A 23,952-nucleotide genomic window follows, 5' to 3' on the forward strand; every position below is an offset into this window, starting at 1 on the left:
CCGTCTCGTGTGAGGTGTGTTCCATATGCTACCCATCCACCTTCCTCAGTTAATGAGGCTCAAGCTTCTTCATGCTGGTCAAGATAAATATAAAGCTCCCTAACCCTGAAATCACCATAGTGAGGTTGCCATGGCAAAAAAAAAAAAAAAAAAAAAAAAAAAAAAAAAAAAAAAAAAAAAAAAAAAAAAAAACCTTAAAAACCTTAAAAACCTTCAGTCCATCACAGATTATGCTAAAACCTGATACAAAGAGACACACTAACAGTGCATTGAGACATGGAAACATGCCTGTGATGTTCTCCAAATTACCGTGATCTTGGTACAGTTTAGATCTTATAAAACATCCTGTTCTGTTCATTTTTCTAACAAGATACATTGGGATTCTGCCTTATGGGAAGATGTTCTGAGAACAGGGCTGGGATATTGGAGCTTACTAAACATCTAACTCAAGTATTGATGTTGAGACATGATAGAAGCAGAAATACTGCTCCACACTACTTGTATTAATGTTTTGTGACCTGACCTGCAAAAAAAAAGGATATCTCATCCAAAATTTAGATCCCAACTCCACATTTCAGTTCTACTGTTGATAACCAGGCAGCTTAATTACCTCCCAGAGTGATTATAAGGCTGGGTTATTTAAAGTTTGAAAAGCTCTATGGAGGTTCTAAAAACTGAATGTCAATCACATACAGGAATAGAGATGTATGGGGTGCTCTGCCCATGGGCACAAGCCATAGGCTGTTATGGGCACTGCACACACCAAGCCCAGAGATTTTCTGACCCACTGTGTACACCCATGCCATGCATGTGCCCTTGGAGAGCCCTTCAGCTCCACATGAATAACATAAATTGTGGATTGTGCCTACTGCAGGTTAGAAACCTACACCACAGAATCCCACTTGGGCAGGGCTCTGGAGGAGAAGTTGACAGTCCATTTCAAGGAACTTGAGTTATGCCTTGGTAAAATGTTTGGGTTTTTTTCACTCTGTTCTGAGTGACAATCCAAGCAATAAATAGACAACCAAGACACAGAATCCCAAAATCTCACAGAACAACACTACAGCTCTGCAAAGCACAGCATTAGATCCTATGACTTGAGAGACCATACATCCTCCCTGGACTGTAAGATATGATGTCTCCCCTTTCACTCTCATTATTAATGGGATGCTGTGTGCTCCAGCTGTTCTAGTTGGGTTCTCTTTGGCCGTTTCTTAGTGTGCCCAGCCAGAGTCCAGCTCTCCTCATCCAGGTTTTATTTCTCCCCTCTTCAACATACTTGATGGTCTTTAGCCATAAAAATGGGGTTTGACTTCATCTGTAAAAAAAGTTTCAAAGCAATACTGTTATGAAAACGTGTCTTCAGAAAGATCAGAGGAAAATGAACCCATGAAGAGATGCTGAATCACCACCTATAGCAGAAAGTTGGGACAAAAATGTTATGAGAGGTATCACATTAGGTCTAAAATCACTCCTGGTCTGCTCATGAGGGACAGACACTGAAAAGCTCCTCAAATGATTACTCACCAGTGTTCGTGCAGATGGAGGGTGCCTAACCCTCAATTACTGAGCAACGCACAGGGCTGCACCTTGATGTGCCCTCACCAAGTATAGAAATTGGTTTTTTCTGGAGGAGATGGCAGATTCTGGTGCTCTGCTCCTCTCCAGTGCCTCCGTAGAGCTCCCAGGGAGCAGAGCTGCAGTGGGATAGGCAGCACTGACTGCTGTGCTGCAGCACCCTCACAGGTGACCCAGCTATGGGGACTGAGAGTGATCCTCACAGGTGACCCAGCTATCAGGGACTGAGAGTGATCCTCACAGGTGACCCAGCTATCAGGGACTGAGAGTGATCCTCACTGGTGACCTGGCTATGGGGACTGAGAGTGATCCTCACTGGTGACCTGGCTATGGGGACTGAGAGTGATCCTCGCAGGTGACCCAGCTATGGGGACTGAGAGTGATCCCCACAGGTGACCCAGCTATGGGGACTGAGAGTGATCCTCGCAGGTGACCCAGCTATGGGGACTGAGAGTGATCCTCACTGGTGACCTGGCTATTGGGGACTGAGAGTGATCCTCACTGGTGACCTGGCTATTGGGGACTGAGAGTGCTGCTGCTCCTCAGCAGTGCCTGCTGGGGGGGCTGATGTCCGCAGGGACTGGGAATGTGCTCCACTCTCATGCCTCCTCCTGCCAGGGCGTCTCTCCACCAGGGGGGCAGCCACCCACCCCAGTTGGTACCTGCAATGCCAAGCCAGGGACTCTTCTGGGTCTGATCAGAAAATCAAAGATCCCCAAAGGGACTCTCACATAGTTGCCTGATCAATTTGGATTGCTATTTATGAATATTGTTTACAATCAAAACCATTATTCAATACAACTTTTAGTTTTAAGTTTCTGGGTCTTTCTTAACACCACTAGCCCTCAGATTCTTAACTCAAGATGGTTTTCTTAGTCTAGGGGTGTCCACTCCTGGTCCATGGTGCTCTCTACTCTGTAAATCATGTGAGTCCTAATGCATAATCCATGTAGCTCATGCAGTGAAAGTAATCTTTTAGGCAGGTGTTTCATCAGAGGAGGGTAGATGATACTAGAGAAAGGCATGGAAATGATCTTACCTCAGACAGGAACAGCAACAAGGAACTTGCAGTCCTGTGAAGACCTTCACATGTCTCATCCATTGGGATGCACCTGCCTTGCTACAGGCTGGTTAAGCTCACACCTCAGTCTTCTGGATTGGATCCAGGTTCTTGCTGGAGACTGATTAGATGTGATGTTTTTGTGGACAAGACATCTGGATCTGTGGTGATGAGTGATCAGAAGTATTCTCAGTCAGCTATTGTGACCAACATGGTGCAGATTTACTCTTCCCAAAGAACAGTCTTACAAAGTAAATTATCTAGACATTAGGTTTAACTTCACTTTAAGGCCAGAATGCAGAAAAAACAAACTGAGGCAGGTGCATTCACTGGAGCTATTAGAAATCTGTGGGACAAGTTTACATGTGCCTGCAGTGAGACACGTTTGAACACACAAATGGCATGCATATCTCACTCTCTGTAGTCACAGAGTAGAACTCAACACGTCAAGTGCTGCAACTGGTATTTTACCGAATCCAGATTGTGTCTCAAAGCACTCAGGCAGGTTAGCAAGGAAGGAAGGGAAGGTCCTTTTCGTGGAGAACACTGCCATCTTGTGTACAATTGCATTTACTTAGTGCCCGGCATGATTGTGAGAGATGAACTGCAGGACTTGCTCGCTCTTCCTGCCTCTCATGAAAACTCCAGCAGAGTTCAAGCCCTTGAATGGTGAAGTATCCTGAAACAGCATCAGCTGTTCCAGCCCTCAAGCAATGATAGCAAGATCTGAACTGCTTTCTGGGCTAGCACATTTTTCGGTTTTTTTCTGCCCAGGACCCTCAATAAGTATATCTAATGGAGAAAGCCAGCTGTATCACAATGAAATCAATAAAATGGAAAAGCAGGACTGATGAAGTTCTACAGAAAGTTTTGCACTTTAACAAGAGGAATAGCAGAATTTATTTCACAGACTATCTACATGTGCTGGGAGCCGTGCAGACTCACTCTAAGTACAGCAACAGTAGAAAATTCCTGTGTAGGAAAACCTGGCACAGACGGACAAATAGACAAAGCAACAACTACTCTAGTTTAGCAATTGCCTTCACGTAGTGCTTCATAGCTCACTGCAGATATAAATTACAGAAAAACTTGAAATACCAATATATGGTCAGTAAACAGGGACATGAATTCTCCTGGTGAGGAATATGAGACCCAGAGAAGCTAGGTTTTTTATGTAAGGAAGAGCTGCCACAGCTATAGCAGGAGAAGCCAATCCCATTTCCATGACTCCTCCATTAGTATGTCCTCCCTAAAACACAGAGCAATGTGTATCACAGCAGCCTGGGAGTCCTTCTGCAGAGGTATGTGACAGATCAGGCACCCATCATTCTCAGGATTTCCACACTATGTTGCCATCTACACTCTTTTAATCATCTTCATGCGGGAAGGCCTGCTCCAGGTAAGTTTTGTCTCCCTGCCAGCAAAGCTGGAGGGTGAGCCAGTGACTCCAAGCACTCCCTGGATCCTGGTGGATCCTGATCCTGAGTACCCCACCAGCTGCCTTCTCTCAGCCAGGGTCCCATCCTCCCTCACTCTGGTCTGCACATTCTCCCCTTTTGATGGGATAATGGAGTGAAACAGACCAACACTGGATGGGGACAATGCAACTCCTCTGTCACTGCATGGAGGTGCCCCATTCCAAGGCGTTCTTTGTACCAGGGAAAACTGCTTGGGCTTTTTGAGGTGACCTCTATGGAGGAAAGCTGAGACTCCAAAAAACTCTCACTTTCCTCCTGCCTGTACCCAGCTGAGCACCTGGATCTCCAGGGCACCATCTGCATTTCAGAACAAGGTGCATGATGCACAACCCAGGGTCTGGTTTCTTGGATAACTCTGTGGGGAAATTCCACGTGCTATACACAGATTTGAGTGACAGTTGCAACTGGTGTGGCTTTGATGATAAAGATTTTCCCCTGATTGAAACCCAGAGTGATGGAAGCATGCTGGTATTTTAGTTGGGAGGATGTCCATGTGCTCACTGGTTATCCTACCACCAGAAGAGGAGGAGGACAGGGTGTGTGTGTTTTGCAGAGGGGCCACCAAAACCCTTGGTCACCATTTTTCCTGAGATTTTAATGCCTGAAGTGTCAGCTACTCATCAGTCAAAGGATTTTTTTTTCCTCCTTCTCCCTTTTCTAACTGCATTCATTTTGGGACTGCTACTGATAAGTGATGAGATTTTTACTCAATTGCATTTAAAATTAAATTGATATCTTTTATGATACAACACAAATGCATAGGGCAGCAGCTAACTTTGAAAATTACAGTGTAGTAATGTTTTTAAACTGAAAATGCTGTTTGACATCATAGAGAGAAAGCCTGTATTACAAACTGGGCTGGATCTGTAACATGTGCCAGATGCTACGATGCAGTAAGTGCTTACTATGTCTTATAAAACTGTATATAAACAGTGCCTCTCACCTGAAAGATTCAGAGCTTTTCCTGAGCTTATGCTAAAGACATCTTATTAGCAGGCAAATAATACAGTAATATTTTTTCCTGGCTTGAATTGCACATGATTATTTTTTTACCAATCAATTCTCCTTATTGAAAACCTGCCTGATTTCTGCTGTTAGTGGTGCTCACTTGTTCACCCCCCAACATTTCTCTGTGGATCACAGCATGCATCTTTACCCTGTTTTATTCCTATGCACTGAAGTAAGGGAAGAAGTTCTTATGGATCTGCATGAGATTTCCTCTGTGATTTAATGCTGGCATCCACTCTGCTATCCTGCACAGTCTCCAGCTACATACACAAAGTCCATCTTTTGAGAACAGTGCTTCTCTCAGTCTACCCAAAACTAAATATTCCTGAATCCTCACCATAATGCAAGCTCTAAAAATTTTCTTTATTATCTTCTTCACCTTTACCCTTCCTCTCTAGCAATGGTCAGACTGCTCTTCTAAGCTACCCATCTGAGCTCCTTTCATCCTGCCTGTGCCTCTTGCCCTTCCTCTCTCCCACTTTCTCAAGGGCTCTTGCCTTCGCTTTTGTCTCAGGGAGAGAAGGAAAACAAGCAAAAAAAAAAAACTTCTTAAAGCTCTTCCACGATGAGACCTTTGATCTGGACTTGGTTCACCCCACAAGATCTAGTTTACATCTCATTCCTCAAGACTATTAAATTTTCTAGATAGACATAATCAGAGTGAATGCACCTCAGCTGGAGAAGTTTGGGGATGTTTACCAGACAAGAGACCCAACTCCGGATCTTGCATGTTCTCCGGGTATTGCTACATCACACAAAACATTGCAGCCTTTTATCACCAGCACTTTCTTGTTAAAGACTGTAGTTGATGCCTTAATGTTGCACCAGATCTTTGCAAATGTCTCTTACTGGGCTTCACAATTTCTTTTTTAATCACCTGAGGCCAACATCTAAACCACAGGGAATGACAGCCAACTTGGAGGATCCAGGGTATCCCTACTTTCAGCTTAACAGAAATCCTCTGTATATGGACAGATAATTAATGATGTTTCCCAACAGCCCCAAATGGTCTGTACTAATTCACAGAAGGCCAAGCTGCAGTCATGCAAGGAGCTCAGGACCTGTCTTTGCTGCCCTCCTTGTAAATGAAAGTATTCCCACAGATATTGAGGGGAGGGGATCAGGATGACACATGCTATAGCATGAGTCAGTTTCTAAGGAGGTAGGCAATGGCCGTTTGAAAATCCAAGACTTGCTCTCACTAGCAAATGCTGTAACTTTTGCCTTTGCAAGAATCAGCTTTGTGTTTGATGGAATACTGGAATGACTTTTTGTAGGAGACACACTGCAGCAGAGGCTTACAAGTATGCATAATTTCATACATCTCATGGTCCATTAATAAATTTTATATGGACTGTTCTGCCTTAGATCACAGTTTCTTCCTTATTTAACATTTGAAGTGTTAAATAGAACAACTTTAGATTTACTTGATATTTTCCTGACATTTTTATCAGATCTCAGCTTCTTCAAATTAATATGATGAAGTCCTGAAAAATTTGGCTTGTTGTCAAGAGATGATTTTTTTAACATGGTATATGAAAACAAGTTATATTGTTCATCAGTCTCCCACAGAAGCCTGGAGAGAATCTCTTGCTGAGAGTCTCTTGCTGCTTTGTTTTCATTTTTAATGGTTCTGTCTTCTACAGGAGGGAATGAAGCTTTTTCCTGCATCACAAGAGCCATCTGCAAGTAAAGAGACCTAAGAAGTTCAATACTTCTTTTTAATTCTGTGAAGAGCTAAATACATCAATAAAATACTTTATGCCTCCTACAGCCCTTTGATGACTGAATTAACTAAATGAGATTGAAATGAGGAGTGATTTATAATGGGCTGTAATAAGAAATGAGAAATGAGTTCAACTGCCTTCCAAACAATTGACAGGGAATATGTTAGTTTTAGCAATGAGAGGGAAGCATTCTCCTTTGATCTCAGTGAGAGTAAAGTTTCTTTAGACATGATCCAATCCCAACAAATATGCTGCAAAACGTTCATATAAAGGTGAGGGATTTTGCCCCCTCGCAAAAAGAAGAGCTACTCCAAGTCACTGACGTTTCTGTTAGAAGTTTCACTTCTCATTGCCTGCGAAGTAGATTAACTTCCCAAGATTTCCAGAGCATAAAGACAAATTATTCTGAACTTGAGTTTTAAAAACAGGAACAAAAAGTACATCTTAACATTCATGAGAATCACTGTAGATCACAACGACTTTCTTCATGAACACTACAAAGACAAATACTAGTGTTCACTTGTCAGGCTGAGTTGTGGTTTAGCATTGTGTGGCCATCCTGTGCTCTGATCTAACAGAGCTGGATGCACACACTCTGCTTTCTTGTAGTGAGCCATCTCACCCAAGTTAAATTGCTCCCAGCAACAAGGCCAACCAAATATCCACCTGAGCATATTTGGGAAAGCAGGTGATAGGACATCCACAAGGAGGAGGCAAGAGAGGCTGAGCTGAGCCCTGGGAAAGTAGGACCTGGCCAAAAGAGGTACAGGACAGCACAGCCATTCAAAGGACTCTCCTTTATTTCACCTTTTGCAGCCACAGTCCCGTAGATGCTTCTACCTATGTACAGGTCCCTGACAGCTTAACCCTGGCTTTGCCCTGCTTGCACAACACCTGGCTCTCCCTCTGCAAGTGCAATTGATGTAAAACACTGCCCTGCAAGTTTGGTGAGTCTATATTGTGAATAAAAGATTTGCGGGGGAGAAACAAAAATCGAAACGGTAACTTACCCAGATCAGGGCAGCTTGCCACCAACCTAATGCAACTGGTCACATAGCCTGGCTAAGCAGCAGACTTCAGACTTGCACCATGAAGAGAACTGTTTTATTACTAGTGGTGCACTTACATTTCCCACAAAAAACTCCAGAGTGACTGTCCACTAATGGCAAATAATCTGCCCCCATCTACAGCCCAAGGTTCCTTCTCCCCCTCCCACCACCCTCAGGCACGGGGGCAGTGTGGGATGAGTCAGGGATGCTCTCACCGCAGTGTGCAGGACAGTCACCCACACAAGCCAGGGATGCTCTCACTGCAGTGTACAGGACAGTCACCCACACAAGCCAGGGATGCTCTCACTGCAGCGTGCAGGACAGTCACCCACACAAAGCAGGGATGCTCTCACAGCAGAGTGCAGGACAGTCACCCACACAAAGCAGGGATGCTCTCACAGCAGAGTGCAGGACAGTCACCCACACAAGCCTCAGCACCATTTACAGGACCACCACCTCTGCTTTCTCCCATGATAGATGACAGAAAGACCCTTCTCCTACCGATGAAAAGTGAGCATTGATCTGACACTAACTGTTGACAGGCTGCAAAAATATTGATAGTCCATTTAGCAACAGTGCCCCAAGCCTTGGCAAATGAGAGCTCACCCTCACCAATTATTTTTTTCCCATTATATTGCCCCTTTCTGCAATGTGTATTAATTGGCTGTTTTGGTTTGCTATTTAGCAGCCAGCTTCCTTTAAAGCTAAAGCTCATTCCCTTAACTGTGTTTCCACAGCTCCTGCTCTGCCAAAAGGTTAAAGAGACCTCATTATCTGCTTCCTGCAGAGACCTAATTTCTACAAAGGGCCTTGAGCATGGCAATATGATTGGCAGGAAAAATAATAATGTTTCAGAAAGCTGTTTTCACACCTAGCCAAAGAGCAAGAAGCATAGATACCATTTGAAATGATGCTCCATGTGAGTCTCATCAGCTGGGCAGGATATTCAGCCCCTTCTGGTTTGTGATGATTCTCACATCTGCCCCTTTCAGCATGGCATCCTCCAGTGGCATTCCCCAACACTGCAGCAGATTAAGCAGTTGAGGATAAAAGATGGAGGTCAAAATGTCTCCATTTCTCCTGAATTGCAGCTCCAAAATGCAGCTGCCTATGAAACTGCAAGGCAGCCCCTGCTGTAGCCCTGAGCAGGGAGCAGGCACTCTTCCCCCTCTCCAAGGCAGTCTCCTGCATAAACCTCCCAGGCAGACCAGGTCCACTTCTTTTGGAGGAAAGACAAAACTGCTACCTGGGGGTGCCACAGTAATCATTCCCAGGCACAGGATATCTGGCTTCCCACAGTGAAGCAGCCTGGGACAACCTATACACAGCCCTGGTTCTCTTCAGGACCTCAGTCCTCTCAGTGGTCCAAGAGCTCACAAACCCCATTAGACCACACAAAAAAGGGGAAGGCAGCTGCGGTTTTAAGACCCTGCTGGGAGACTGTGAAGGAAACAGTCTGAAGTCCCACCTCTCCTATTTATTTACTCCTAGCTTCTCTAGTTTCCTCCAAAAGGAATGCAGTCCATCCCACCTCTCCTGTTTATTCACCCCTAGCTTCTCTAGTTTCCTCCAAAAGGAATGCAGTCCATGTGATCAGAAGTCACTCAAAAGCACAATTCAGAGTGAACAAGCAGAAGATAAGCAAAATATGCAGTGTAGGATGCCACAGAGAAGAAGAGTCATCCTTTTCCTAGACTGTACAAAGTTGTAGGTGAGCACAGTAAAGCATCAAGTCTGCATTTGGGATAGTCCTGTATGAGAAGAGTGCTGCTATGTAGTAATATTCAGGATCTATCAGCTTTTATTGTGCTGCATTTGGCTCACTTGTACAAGATTAATATTTTTGCTGCTCTGCCAAAAAACACCTAAAAGAAAAGAAAGGAGATAAGTGAAACTCAAATCACCATTCACATCTCAAAGAGGAAGCTCTCCATCAGGATCTTACAACCTTGTAGGGGGATAGAATATAAGTAAATAAAGGCAGTGCAGAAAGTAATCTTACCCCCTAAAGAGTTGCAGCTGGATTGATTATTAAGGATTAGGAGCAGGCCTGATGTTAACAGGCTGCAGCTGTAGCCAATAAGAAGAGTGTTATAAAAGAGTGGCTTGGTTGGCTGAGGGGGAACTGGAGTCAGTTGGCTGCTGTGAGGATAAGGAAGAGTCAGTGCCTAGGGGAGCTGCCTACAAGAAAACATCAAGCAGGTAAGAAACTCTAGTAATATGGAATACTTGCAATGTAATGATAATAGAACTATTGCATTATATATGACAACACAACCTCACCTGAAAGAACAGTTAGTTGCTGTTTAGATTTCATATTGATTTGTCTTAGAGTGCCAGAATCATGCTTGAAAGTCACTACAAACTAACAAAAAATTTTTTTAAGTATCACTGCTTATTGAGTATAGCATTCTGCACCATGCATCCACAGAATCCATCAGCAATATAACAAAATGTCATTAGGGCAGTCTCATTAGCAAAAGCTTTTGGAGACTGTTAACCTGGGTGTAGACCAACTGAAAGTGTAGGTGGACATTAAATACAACCCAAAATCAAGCAGCTCCAAATTTCAGCAGATCTATAATCAAGGTGGTATTTAAGTTTATGCTCTTCTAAGGCTTCAGTTATTATTACTGTAGCTGGAAAATGAAGTCTTTAATATAGCAAGATGTCAGTTCTTCAAACATCATCCTCCCTCCCATTTGGCAATGGCACTACTGTAGGAACATACTGCAGGAACACCTGACTTCTGATATGGTTGAAGAAATCAGCAGTTTCACACTTGAGCACCACCATCTTGCATTTTATTCTGCAATTAACAGGCAAGGTGGTGCGGGAAGTTCAGCCCTTGTGAAAGGCAAAATAGGGCCTTGCACACCTATATACATACAGCAATTAAACTCAGAAGTGGAGTTTGGGACTCGGCAGGTCCCAGGAGAGGCTGGCCATCCTCAAGATGCCTGGAATCCCAGCTCACAGCCTCATGTTGTCCCTCTGGTGCCAGCACATCTCTGCAGAGGACCACACACCACCTTCAGAAGCACCTGCATGGCGGGTACCACCCCCCCCAGCTCTCTGTGAAGTCCAGGCTGTCAGAGCACAGTGGGCTAAGAGATGGTCCATTTAAGTGCCGTAAGCAATTATTTGAGACAGCTATTTAGATTGGATTAGCTTGTTAAAAACAGTGTGCTTACGACCACTTCATATTACAAATTTTTTTAAGGAGTAGCAATTTACTATGAAAATAATAACAAGAGACCTGTTTCAACTCATATCTGTATTTTAAAACCTTTGAGTAAGATTTACCCAGGCTTCACTATACAAAATGTCTTTCAGCATCTTAAGTGAAGCTGCAATTTTTAAAAAACAGAAATGTTTTTAGTTTCTACAGGTTTCTAGAATGAATGTCTTGAAAGGCTACCCTTCTGGGGCTCAGCAAGGCCTTGAGGAGTGTCTCCAGTGCCTGAGGTGGGAGCACTGGCTGCCAGTGCACAGCATCAATCCGGCTGCAGACGCAGGAATTAGTCATCCTCTGAGTCACTCTCCCCTCTGGCTGGGACACATGCCCTGATTGAGGACATGAGCTGGTCCTGGATCTGCTTCCTGGGGTTCTCTTCGAGGTCAGTCTTGATGGCACCCGACTCAGAAATCTTCCACTCCAATTCTGTGCAGTGCAAAACAAGAGTCATGAATGCAGGGGAGTAAACTGGAGAAAGCCCACCCTTGGCTTGCCAGGTGAGTTCCCTCATCATCCTACCACCAGCCCCACCACACCAGGGCCCTCCTCCTCTTCTTCCATTCCCAGATCCAAGCTCCTGCCCCGTTTGTCACACCAGCTCCAGTCAATTCCTCCTTTCCCAGTCCCTGGTGCTGGCACAGGTCTCAGCCCAGGGCACAAAGGTCAGGGTACTGCTCTGTGACAGTGTCACCCTGCAACCAGGAGTGCAAAAGAGGTGATGGATACAGAGCACCAGCTTTAGAGGCAACTCTCCCAGTGAAAGTGAATTCTACCTCCTTCTAACCACAAAAGGACAGAAGACATGTTTGCACATCTATTGCCAGTGAAGGAATAGTGCTCATACATTACAGCTGCTCCCATCATATACTGAGCTCATCACAATCAGAAGAGGCAGGGAATAAATTTAATAAAGGGCAAAAAATAGTGGAAATTTCATTGACACATGTGAATTATAGGTATTTTCCACGGATGTACCTTGTAAATAGAATTCACCCCTTTGGCTCTACATCATACACCAAATATTAGTTCCTTTAGACAGTAAAGAGAGACTTCACCACCAGCAGTAGGCCCAAATTGGACTGGAGTGCTTCCCAGAAGTGGTAGAAAGTCAATACAACACATTCAGTTGAAACCACGCTCCCACTGCTGCTGATAACCCTATCATCAAATCTAATTTCTTCCAGATAGTACAGAATAATGAACCCGACTACACACTTTCTTTAATCTTTAGTGGAAGGCAGATGTGCTTAGTGGAGAAGGAAGACATAAAAGTGCAGAAATGTCAGTACACAGTGTTCTGTGATTACTGAATTAAGCTGACTCAGTCAGGTACAGCAGACAAATATATGCCATCATCTTGAAAATGAAACAAGGAGCCCTACAATCCAGTAGGTAAGTGCACAGATTATCATATCACTGCTGGCAAGGGCAGTTGTTTCACGTCCAAGACATCCTAAGAACATGCACGGGTACTGTTTACCCTTTAATATAACCACCAAAATTTGTTTCACCCAACACAGGGCATAAGTACTTGCACACATAAGACAAATACCTATATGTTGGCCTATAAGTGCTTTTACAAGACAGCCATGTGGTTGAGTGAAAAAAAAAATCTAGTATCATTTTCAGTACCTCCCTTCTCTTCCTAAGCCTCATTTCTCTCATTCCCAGCAATGCAGTTTTGCTTTTCCTTGGGAAGAGCAGAGATGCCGACACTCACCATCCCTTGTCAGGTTCATGCCACCAAACACCAAAGGCCCAATGAACTGAGCTTTGATGTCTCCCTCCAGGTACACAAATATCGTGGGCAGGTTCTTATCAGGGTAGTTGGGAATGCAGGTGGTAGAGATGGCTTTGATGAATTTCACATCTCTGAACTTCTTCGCAAGCCCGCTCATATGTTGATTTATTAAGGCACAGAGTGGAATTCTGCGAAGAACAGCAACAGACACACAAAAGGAGAAAACAAGAGACAATTTAAAAAGTAAACAGCTCCAGAAGAAAGGTCAGAAATACCAGATTGATGACTTTCTGCAAAGACAAAAGTACCAGAAGCAACATTCAAAGGAGATCAGCACCACTGGAGATTTTGGTGCATGGTGAGTTTTTTGTCTTAATATATTAATAATGCATCCTTCCCCTCTACCGCCTTTGTATTCAGGGAAACTGGTTAAGGAATTTAAGATACTTAGAAGCTGCATGAACAAGGGCAAAATAAAAACAAAGCTGCTTCTGGAAGAAGGTATGCAAATGATGATCAACACCTATGAGGCAATTAGAGACAAAAAACAACAGCAAGTATTCATAACAGTTCAAAAAAAATCTAGCAATGTTAACAGACCTTTTTGACAAGGTTTTCTATCATGATGACAGGACGGCAAACCTTGCTCACTCCATTTGTATGCCACTAGAAACCAAGCTAAATACACATTGATCCTTTCTATTCACAGCCCCTTGCATTTGATCCAGAATAATTTCCAAAGCTTGGATATTTCAGTGGCAGCAGCTACCTCCATGGAAGCTGTATGGTACACATCTTGCTGTGCTGTAAAGATGTATAAAAAAGCCACCTCATGGTAACATCATTCTAGAATGAAGTTCAGCACTCTTGTCTCAACAGCATTAAAATTAGTAATTTGTTTTTATTTCTTAGAACTCCAAAATCAGTCCTTAGTTCCACAATAACAAATTTACCTTGGAGCATTTTCAGCTATTGACAGTGCAAGGTTTAATGGTTAAAAAAAAAATCTTACCCTTGTTTGTAGAGGTGTAAGACTACCCATATACCTTTTCCAGCTTTTGTAACCTCTTGAACATAATCTTTTCCCGAAATCTCCAAGACTTCCCCAAATTTATTCTTCATTTGAGCTGCCTTCATTTCTGCTAACCTTTGCTGCCTGAATAGCCAGGAATGAAAAAAACATCTTGTGAATAGGTGCATTTTTTTGACAGAACATAACTTGAAGGAGCTGATTGAGGCCTAGACTTCAGAGACAAATTACAAATTTCTTCTAACCCTAGAGCAATAAAAGCAAAATGACACTGTACATGCTCTTTTATTTGCATCATAGGCTAAAGCCACAAGCGAGAAGTAAATCTGTTTCATGAAATGCTTTTTTTCCTCATTTCTGGCCTCACTAGACATTTCTTCTGCAGATAATACACTTCCAAACTAAATGGCAAAAGTTATGAGAGACATTAAGAGATAGAGGGAAACCAACATTAATTATGCAAATCTGCAGCACCTTAATCTCATTGACACAAAAATTAAGAAATACTGGCGGTGATTTTCAAAGCTCTCAGGATCTCTGGCCATACACTCAGCAGGTGCACATTATCTCTGCAAAGCTAGGCTGTAGATAAAGGATACTGAATTCAAAAGCTGTTATCCTTTTAAAGACACTTAGAAGCTCCACAAGAGACCAGAAACAGAACCCCCTTCTTCCATCATCCTAAAAACATCCTTTCTCTTCAACAATATCTAAAAGCATATAAAAGAAAGACCCTGCAATTATCATTAAAGCCAAATTCTGCAAGCTGCTCTGACCTGTACATTTCAATAGCTCTCTCATCTTCCTCATTAAATTCATCTTCATTCTCTTCTAGCTCTTCCAGAGTCATGTCCTCATAAGTCTTCACTAGAATAGAAGAAACATTAAATCAGCAAAAACCTCATTCCAGGATTAACACTCATTAACTTTGATCAGTCCAATAGAATTTATTTACTCTAAAGACAGATTAATAGGAAGTATGCAGTGGATTTTTAAAAATATTATCTCAGAATAATAGAATGGCCTGGGTTGAAAGGGACCTTAAAAATCATCTAGTTCCAACCCTTCCTGCCAAGAGGGACACCTTCCACTAAACCAGGCTGTTCAAAGGCCCATGAAACCTGGCCTTGAACACTTCAATGGGACATCCACAACTTCTCTGGGCAACCTGTTCCAGTGCTTCACAACCCTCACAGCAAAGACTTTCTTAGTATCCAATCTAAGCCTACTGTCCTTCACCTTAAAGCCATTTCCCCTTGTCCTATCTATCACTACATGGTCTCAAAGCTGGAACTGCCCTTAGGAGCTGGGACTTCAGTGATCCTTGTGGATCTCTTCCAACTCAGGATATTCTATGGTTCTATTCTATTACTCTAAAAAGTCCCTCCCCAGCTCTTTTTTCAGTCCCTTTGGCACTGGAAGGTGAGTGCTACAGTTCTCCCCTAAGGCTTCTCCTCTCCAGGCTAAGCAGCTCCAGCTTTCTCAACCTGTCATTATTATTCTTACTAGATTGTAAGGAAGTGTTATGTGCTTTAGACATACAGGTGGAAAGAATATGATGGAAAAGGCCTCTGAGCTGAAGGCTGCCTAGACTAGCACCCAATGACGTGCATGAGCTTTCAAGCTTAGCAGCTGCAGCACAAACATGCACGTTCACCTGGCACATTCCCTTTGCACTGCTCCTGTTTCAGTTTTCAAACATTTGCTTCCATAAAAATACAGAGCTGACCTGAAGATCAAAGCTTTCCTGTGCTGGAAGAATCCATGTGCTCAGGAATGTATTTGTTTTATACCATTAACAGCTGATCACCCTGCAGAGATGAAGCTTTGATATCCCTACAGACCTGGAAAATGACACATTGCAGTCCTGTGGGGCACAAAGCTTTAAAAAGGAAGAATTAAATTTAAGGTAATCTGAAGTAATGAAGTCCTTGGAAATGTTTTGGTTTAGAGGCCTGTGTTTAAAAAGGAGAATGAGGACCCTTATCCCAAACTCTCAACATCTAACTTTCAAGATCAATATTCAAATCTATATATCAATACCTAACTCCTACTCAGAGTTCTCCAACAGCATCACATAATAAACAGACACTAAGTGTTACAAACATTTATTAAGCACAAACATCTGTGCCTGTTTACAGACTAAAATCAATAATTTGAAGACTAAAGTCAAATAATGCAGAGTATTCCTGAATGGTGCCCCATGTCCTCATAATGTTTCCACATGGAAATTTTCTGTAAGGTCAGACCTGTTTACAACTGTGGTGGTCAAAACGGTCCCATAGTATTTACCTATCATTCCATCCTACTAATTACGCCTTGGCTGAAGTATGCTTATTCCTAACAACAGTAGGAATAGAAATAAATTGACTTAATTATAAGGTATTTTCTTCAAGAATAGCTTCGGACTCAAGACTTTTTTTTTTCCCCCACAGAAGTTGAAATCACTTCGGCTTTGTGGCATATGAACATTGCTGCTGGTCATTTCTTTGACAAAGCTTCCCCCAGGAGCCATTCCAAGGCTTGTTCTGCTGCTGCCTGAGTTGGCTGGTCACTCACCCAGAGATTTCTGAAGGATGGCAAACTGCTCCTCTTCCTTTGCCCGTTCCTGTTCCTCCAGGTTTTCCTTTGGAGGAAGGATCCCTTTCTTGCGCAGAATGTCATTCCACTCCGTGTCTTTATTTGGATCCTAAAACAGAACAACAAATGGATGGTTCTTTCTTCAAGGTGAATTTTACCACTTCCAGAACTTAACACAGTTGCTAAACTGGTAACTGGATGGATGGTGCCAGAAATCCTCCTGACACCGAGGCTTCTTTCCAGCCCCAGACCTGCAGTACCCTGAAGACTGACTTTGTTTTATTCCACCCCACTCACAGCATATACAGGAGGTTTTGGCTGGGTACCAAAGTTTGAAGCATTATAACCACTGCTGCATCTCTCACAAAGTTGAGACCAAAGGAGAGGGTATTAGCTGGGTGACAGAGAAATGTGCTAACCTGAGGGCCTCCTTATAGACTCTCAGCAGGACAGGCCACCAAATCAATGGTCACTGCATCAGGAAGCACTAGTGACAAGACACACACAGGCACAAACCTTACAGACTTAGAACATGGGAAGTCTCCTTGTTAGATTTAAGTCAGAATGACTATGTAAGTGCATAGAGAAAAGCAAGCCATCTCTGTCAGCTAAAGATTCAGATCAAATCTATAGCTAGACTGTTCCTGAGATTTTACCATAAAATAGTTGCAAAAATCCTGCAAAACAAGGTCAATACCCCCCTGAGTATTGTTGAAAAGCTGAGTATGAGATTTTCCTACTTAGCAGGCAATTTTATTTTTTAAAATACAAGAAATCTCAGTGATGAGCACCCATAGATTGACTCTGCTTCCTTGCTGTCTTGGCCTAGGTCCAGTTTAGAAACTGAACACACCTACTGCTTTGCTATAGCTTGTATCAGCACACCTTACACCAGGTCTGTTCACAGCCATACAACCATCTCTCTTCCCCGACCAAGCCCCAGTACTATATATGGACTACCGGGGACAGGAAGGGAGGGGTAGGGGGCAGAAGCGGAGAAAAAACAGCAGAAAATAAAGAAAAAGAACAATGTAGCTCAGCAAACACAACACCAGACTTTTTTCCTCCCCTGTCTCTGATCGCGGTCACCTTTCCCTCGACCCCGCATTTACTGTCATTTACTATCGTACCGATGCAGTACCTGAAACGCCGACCCCTTCACAACGGTAGTGAAATAAGTACCGTGGCTGCAAAAAAAGCAACAAACTGCCACAAACCCAGCCATGGAGCTACCGAACAACGCCACCTCTGCCCCGAGCGAGCGGCAGAAGCCCGGGCCGCCTCCACCCCGGCTGCCCCGGCCCTCGGCCGGGGAGGGCGGCCCGTGGCTGCCGGCGGGGCCCAGCCCGGGGTGCGGCCTCAGCCCTGGCCCGGCCGGGCTGGCCCCGCAGTACCGCCCGCACAGGCCGGAGCGGGAACCCGGGGGCACCGCGGCTGCTCACCTGCATGGTGCCGGCGGGGCCGGGCCGGGCCAGGCCCGGGTAGCGGCGCTGGGCAAGGCCGGGCAGGGCCGGTCCCGGCGTGCGCGGCGCGGCCGGAGGAGGCGGCGCTCCCGGCGGGCGGGCCCGGCACCGCCACAGCCGCCGCTTCCCGCAGCGCCTAATAAGGATGGTCCCGGCCGAGGGAGGGCTCGGGCCGGTATGGGCGGTGAGGAGGGGTCACAGAGTGGTTGGAAGGCACCCTGAAGATCGAAAATCCATGCCCCTGCCGTGGGCAGGAACACCTTCCAGTAAACCAGGTTGTTCCAAGCCCCTTCCAACCTGACGTGGAATAACCATGCTTGAGCAGGGAGGTTGTACAGGTGACTGACACACTGTGGTCCCTCCCAGTCTTTTTCTGTGATTCCCCGTGACTTCTGTTTACACTTCACTGAATCTTTTTTATCTGTTTGGATTTCATATCCCTACTGGTTTATTACTTATTTCCTTTCCCTGATCTGTTAAAAAATAAATAAAATGAGCAATTAAGCCTATATTATCTATTCTTACTAGGCATAGTCAGGTGTACTTGTAGTATTCTTATGATTGGATGATAGCCAACTAAAATTACAAGAAATTTGTCTCTTCATAGTTACTTTTATTTCAGTTTTGAGTCCATGTTAAAGTATCACTCAGAAAACACTGAAAAGTATGTCAGACGTGATGACCCTAATCCATTTGGGATCACAACCCATTCCAAACAGACACCTAGGCCTGCCCTTTCAAAGAACTGGGCAGATCTTTTCAGCTTGCTTTTCAAAGACACAAAGCAGAGGGAAGAGACCTGCTTCTGCCTCCCTTCCCCTCCTTTGATGCTCTAGCCCAATGGACAGCACACTTACCCAGATCTCAGTCCCCATGAAAGAGCCCTAAAGAACCTGCCAGCAGGCCTTAAGAGTGTGTTTGGGCATGTGGAGGATGGACTGTCTCAGCTCTGGCAAGGGCCTGAAATGAAAATTTAGAAGCCTCACTCCCACATGTTATAAGGTCATGGGCATCCTATTCACAGCCAGTTATGTGAAGTGGGCTGGCCACTTTCCCTGTGCTAAATCCAGGTTACTGAAGGGAAGGCACAACCTTTTCTCCCTCTGAATTAGGAGAAGTAGACAGCTGTGCTTTGAGAGAATGTCAGTCCTCATTGTGAGCTTTTGGATGTGCAGAGGGTGCCCCATACTGGTTGTTCAATGCCCCGAGGTGGCAGGAAACTCAGGCTCACTCAGCTCAGACTGAGTGCTCATCCTTGTAGGAAAAGTGGGTGAGTGCCACAAATGCAGGCGCTGTGAGGCTCTGACCCACAGCTGGTGTCTGGCAGGCAGAACCAAAGGCTGAACTGTTCATGACAGTTTGGTTGTCTGAGTATTTTGCCAGAGCCTGTGCTTCTGGGAGTACCTCTGGTTTAAACAGTCTTCTGTGGCTGCAATACTGTTCACACCCATGGCTCTTGTATGTTGCTGGCTGAAAACTACTTTAAGTGCCAGAAAACAAACACAGAAAGAGCATGAGCAGGAAGTGAGCACTCATTTCTTTAAAGGCTTCTCAAAAATATTTCTTTGCCTGAGGTGAGATTTTTGCCCAGGTGAACAAAGAGGAACTGCACCCTCAGCACCAGGGCCAGAGTAAACTCTGAGGCCCATCTGGGACAGAGTTACCAGAAGAGGGGGCAGAAGCCTAAATCTTAGGAGCAGCCCCATCACATCAGTTGGTGGGGCTCAGACACATGACTCTGACTCTGCCCAGAACACATCAAAAGCAAAACACAGTTTCCCTCTCCCACCCAACTAAAAATATATTTACAAAGCCCATTTTCCTTATGTATTTTTATCAAGCTTCAGCAGGAAGAAGAGGACTGCTTTTACACATAGCACGCAGACAGAAATACTCCAGCCAGAGTAGGTGAGAACTGGCAGTGTCATAGTGAGGCTGAAATGGAGCTATGGCTCAGCCCCTGCAGACAGCCTACCTTCTTCCCCCTCTCCCCAGCCAATTTGCTTCTGAGCAGCTGTAATGTATTTCTTCATTTTGCCCCAAATCAGGGATTAGGTGAGGGAAGATGAAGCACATGTGTAAATGACTCATTAATTACCCAGGTGACCTGCTGGTGAGGAGAAAAAGTTGCTAATAAAAAGGTTCTGGGCCCGGGGTAGAGGTGTTATGTGACTTGTTTGTGTTTGGGTGTAGGTTGCAGCAAGGCACAGACTAGGAAAAAAAACCAACACATTTTTGAAGGTAATATAATGTACTTTTCATTTATAATGTATTTTAGAAGATTTGGGGTTATGTGCTTTGTGTTATTTTGTAAGTTAGCTGCCTCTATTACACAGTATGATCATACTGTGAATAATTTGGAAAAAGTATCATCTGGTAATAGGGATAAGGAGTTATAAGGGCTTAGTTTGCTTGGATTTTACTAGGAGTTGGGTTTTTTTTTTAAGTTTTACTATTTTTCCACCTTCTTTTCAAAGCTTATTCTGATTTTTTTTTAATAGTTAAATCTGTCAGTAAAAACCCTAAATATTAATGTAGTGATGGGTGTTTTTGTGTGTTGTCAACAACTGTGCTGGCAGTTAACTGTCCTGTTTACTGATAGACTAGAAATGTTATTTAAATGAGTAGTTTTGCTACTCTGGTTGTAAGAGTATTCTAGCTGGGCTGAATTTCTTTCATCATGAGATAGTAATTTTTATTCTTCAGTCTGCATTGTGCTGTCCAAATCAATTTATCCTTTACCTGGTACAGAAGACCTCCAGCAGTATTCTCATAGAAGCGAGAGAATACAGCTTAGGGAGTTATTTAAAGCTGTGTATGAAAATGTGCTGGAGTATTTTGGGTATAACAAGCTGTAGGCTGCAAGAATTTTTCCATTTTTAGATTTGAAATGGAGGGAAGTTGTAACTTGATAGTAGAAGTTATAATGCAGATTGCTCTTGAAAGAAGAGACAGGCCTCAAGTTAGCTTTGAGGTAGCAGTTGTGGTGTTTCAAAAAAATCTTGCTGAAGAAGACCCACCGTGCCTCAATCCTAAATATACTCCAAGTAGCAGGGGAAAGCCTCTCTCCTTTTGAGCCCTTCATATCTAACTTCAATAACCCTTGACAGGTTTTGCAATGAGATCCTTCTCCTAAAAGGCAGGCTGGAAAAGGGCAATAACTCTTAAAATTTTAGCTCTGCTTTTGATGAACTGTGGTGTGTGGTGAGCTCTTTCCTCAAGAAAAGAATGAGCTTTCCCCTAGATGTGGAAGAGCAGAACTGACCTTGCTGTTTTCTTCTCTTGCTGTCCATTAGCTGTAGCACCCAAGTGCTTTGAAGACCTCCAGCCCTCTGTGTGTCCTTGCCTGTCAGAATGTCTGGACGTGGAAAGAAACAAGCAGTGGCTGGCAGCCCTAGAAATGCATCCAAGAAGAGCAGATCAGCCAGGGCCGGTCTGCAGTTCCCTGTGGGCCGTGTCTATAGGCTCCTGCGGAGAGGGAACTACGCTGGCAGGATCGGCTCTGGCGCTGCCATCTACCTGGCTGCAGTGATGGAGTACGTGACAGCAGAGGTCCTGGAGCTGGCAGGGAATGCTGCTCATGAAAACAGGAAGACAAGGATCCTGCCCAGGCACATTCAGCTGGCTGTGAGAAATGATTACGAGCTGAACAAGCTCTTTGCCTGTGTGACAATTCCTCAAGGCGGGGTTATGCCAAATATCCTTTCTCAGCTCCTTCCGAAGAAAACTAGTGGAAATACTGCTTCTCAAAAATATGGTGGTAGCCAGTGAAACTTGCTTTTCCTGGTCTGATTTGTGCACTTATGGATGCTGGGACTTAATACCACTAATTTGTATGTGTTTACTTCTTTGTCAAGTATTCTGCCTGCTAATTTTAAGGCATTTTTAAAGTGTGTAATAAAGTTTCTAGAATGCATCACTGGTCTCATTTTTTCTCATGGATAGAAGAACAGAAAATGAAATTTTAAAATATAGCCTAGCATAGCACCTGAGTAACTTTTTAGAAAGTCCAGTACATGCTTACTTTTGAAAACATATTGCAGGTAAGTGTTGTGAAGCAGGGAGAGGAGTCAAGACACATGCTGCTGTTCCTGTGAACTTTTCTTCCATGTAGCACAGATTCATCGTGCAATTAGTTCAGTGTCTCAGAGGATAAGTCTGCTTTAGAGGTTAGTAACCCTGTGTCTTTAAAGTCTTATTGCTCATAAAACTGTAGTGAGCATCTGCTCCATCATTACAGTAAGTCTCTATCAGGGCAAAGCATGCAGAAAGTGTTAGAGCCATATCTTCTCTCTTAGCACAGATGACAAAATCAGTGGGTTTTTTTCCATTGTACAAAGTTATCAAGAAATTCAGAAGGGGTCTACTCCCTCTTCTTCCTTCTGAAGTCTGTTGGTTTTCCTCTATGGATTGATAAAATTTTTTAAATAGTAATTTTTGCATCTTTAAAAAATAAAATGACCTTTCTATATTCAGGGGCATTTAATTTACTTTGGCTGTAATTAACAAGCAACACTTCCTCTCAAAGGAAACTTGCTCTGGTATCTGCTTGATAGCATATTCTTCCTCACAGCATATTCACTGCCTTTTTCCTCTGTATCAGGGTGCTCTCTGCTGGGGCAGCAGACAGAGAAAAGGCTCAAGCAGAAGTTGTTGTTAAGAGAAATAGTTCTAAAGTGGTGAAAAACTGAGATGTGAGAATGGAGATGAAAATGCTGTAAAAATAGACTAAGAGATACATGAAGGAAAGAGCAGCATAAATGCCAGCAGGAAGTCAATGTAAATTTTGTGTGAGGTAGCATTTCACAATAGAATAAAGCAAAAAGTAATTCCCTTTTTGGCAGGAAGAACTGGGTGATACTCTTTTGTTTACACTATAAAGCTTGTCAAGCAAGAAGAATGTCAGGATGCTTTCTGACTGTTCTGGCTCTCTGTTTACACCTGCTGTCCTGTTATTACACAACAGCACTACTGATATTTTTAGACATATTCTTTCTTCCACAACACTTGTTAAAAGTTAATGCAGCTCATTAAGCTTTGAACCAGCCCTGGCAGGGGCCACCAACAGATCAAATGTTCTGCTGCTGAAGAGGAAATAAACACAGTTATGGCTCTTCACAGCTGCCTTACAACCTATCATCAGTGAAATTATAGATCCTCAGAAACCTGGGACTAGAACAATGAGAAAAGTTGGTTTGTTGTGGGTTTGGTTTTTTTTCTTAGAGGTGTTGCTACTCTGAGAGGGGAAAAATGCATAACTCAGTTTTGGCACCTGGTTTTGCAAAACATATGCTGAGGAGTACTAATTACACTGATAAATAACAATGCATTAATGCAATCAGAAAACTTGTTTTCTTCAATGATAAAGTATCTTATTTGATGATAAGGTAAACTCTCAACAAATATTACTGGTCTGTTATGGTCATTTATGTCTTTATTTGTTCTAAACATAGGCATTGGGAACAAGTTCAGACAAATACCCAAATAATGAACACTTGGCTTCCTTGGAAAGTTGGGGTTGTATCCAGGTTGATTAATAGGCACTCTGGATGATTTTGAACAAAAATGCACAGAGTATCATAGCAAAATGTTGAGACTAAGTAACCATACCCTTTTTTCACAAAGAGGGGAAGATGGAAAGGTGTTTTCTTACTAGTGAAGATGCTTAGCTTCATGCCCACAAGTAGGCCTCTGTTCAATAAAGTGCTTGGTAAGTATGGAAATCATACCCCTAGGTCATTCTAATGAAATTGTGATAAAAACTTTCTTTCATGTGATACAGTATAGGAGAACCTCTTCAAACCTCAAATACAATAGCAATAATTTTGCTTGTTCTCTTGATCACCAAAGTGCTCATTTACTTTGATGAAACAAGACATTAATTGCACGGTACTTTTGCACATGACTAGTTCTCATGTCTTGTGCTATAGGTTAAACTTAGCTCAGTCACCTGTAGCTGAGGCTGGTCTGTGACTTGGTTACAAATCAAAGCAAAAAAAA

The 23,952-nt window shown here is 43.4% G+C and overlaps 2 protein-coding genes across 2 annotated transcripts; one reads left to right on the forward strand and one right to left on the reverse strand.

Moving 5' to 3' along the window:
* Window positions 1-11,160: 11,160 nt before the first annotated feature.
* On the reverse strand, window positions 11,161-18,115 carry PDCL3 (phosducin like 3). The gene is made up of 6 exons (XM_030946430.1): window positions 17,932-18,115; window positions 16,469-16,598; window positions 14,686-14,776; window positions 13,892-14,035; window positions 12,859-13,067; window positions 11,161-11,564 (listed from the first exon to the last, which is right to left on the reverse strand). The coding sequence occupies exons 1-6, from the start codon at window positions 17,935-17,937 to the stop codon at window positions 11,422-11,424; spliced, it is 723 nt and encodes a 240-aa protein (XP_030802290.1). The 5' UTR covers window positions 17,938-18,115; the 3' UTR covers window positions 11,161-11,421.
* A 3,191-nt stretch (window positions 18,116-21,306) lies between these two features.
* Window positions 21,307-21,723, forward strand: LOC115902911 (histone H2A-beta, sperm-like). Its single transcript, XM_030946850.1, has one exon. It carries the CDS (start codon window positions 21,307-21,309, stop codon window positions 21,721-21,723), a length of 417 nt encoding a protein of 138 aa, XP_030802710.1.
* Window positions 21,724-23,952: the final 2,229 nt, after the last annotated feature.

Source organism: Camarhynchus parvulus, chromosome 1 (genome assembly GCF_901933205.1).
Source record: "Camarhynchus parvulus chromosome 1, STF_HiC, whole genome shotgun sequence".
NCBI lineage: Eukaryota > Metazoa > Chordata > Aves > Passeriformes > Thraupidae > Camarhynchus > Camarhynchus parvulus.

What these genes read in the sequence shown, in the direction of transcription:
- PDCL3 (XM_030946430.1), bottom strand. An exon ending in AGAGCTATTGAAATGTACAG is followed by an intron (nt 14,036 to 14,685) that starts GTCAGAGCAGCT and finishes CTGGCTATTCAG; the next exon opens with GCAGCAAAGGTTAGCAGAAA. An exon ending in CATGAACCTGACAAGGGATG is followed by an intron (nt 11,565 to 12,858) that starts GTGAGTGTCGGC and finishes TGCACTGCACAG; the next exon opens with AATTGGAGTGGAAGATTTCT.
- LOC115902911 (XM_030946850.1), top strand. Translation starts at nt 21,307, where the DNA reads ATGTCTGGACGTGGAAAGAAACAAGCAGTGGCTGGCAGCCCTAGAAAT.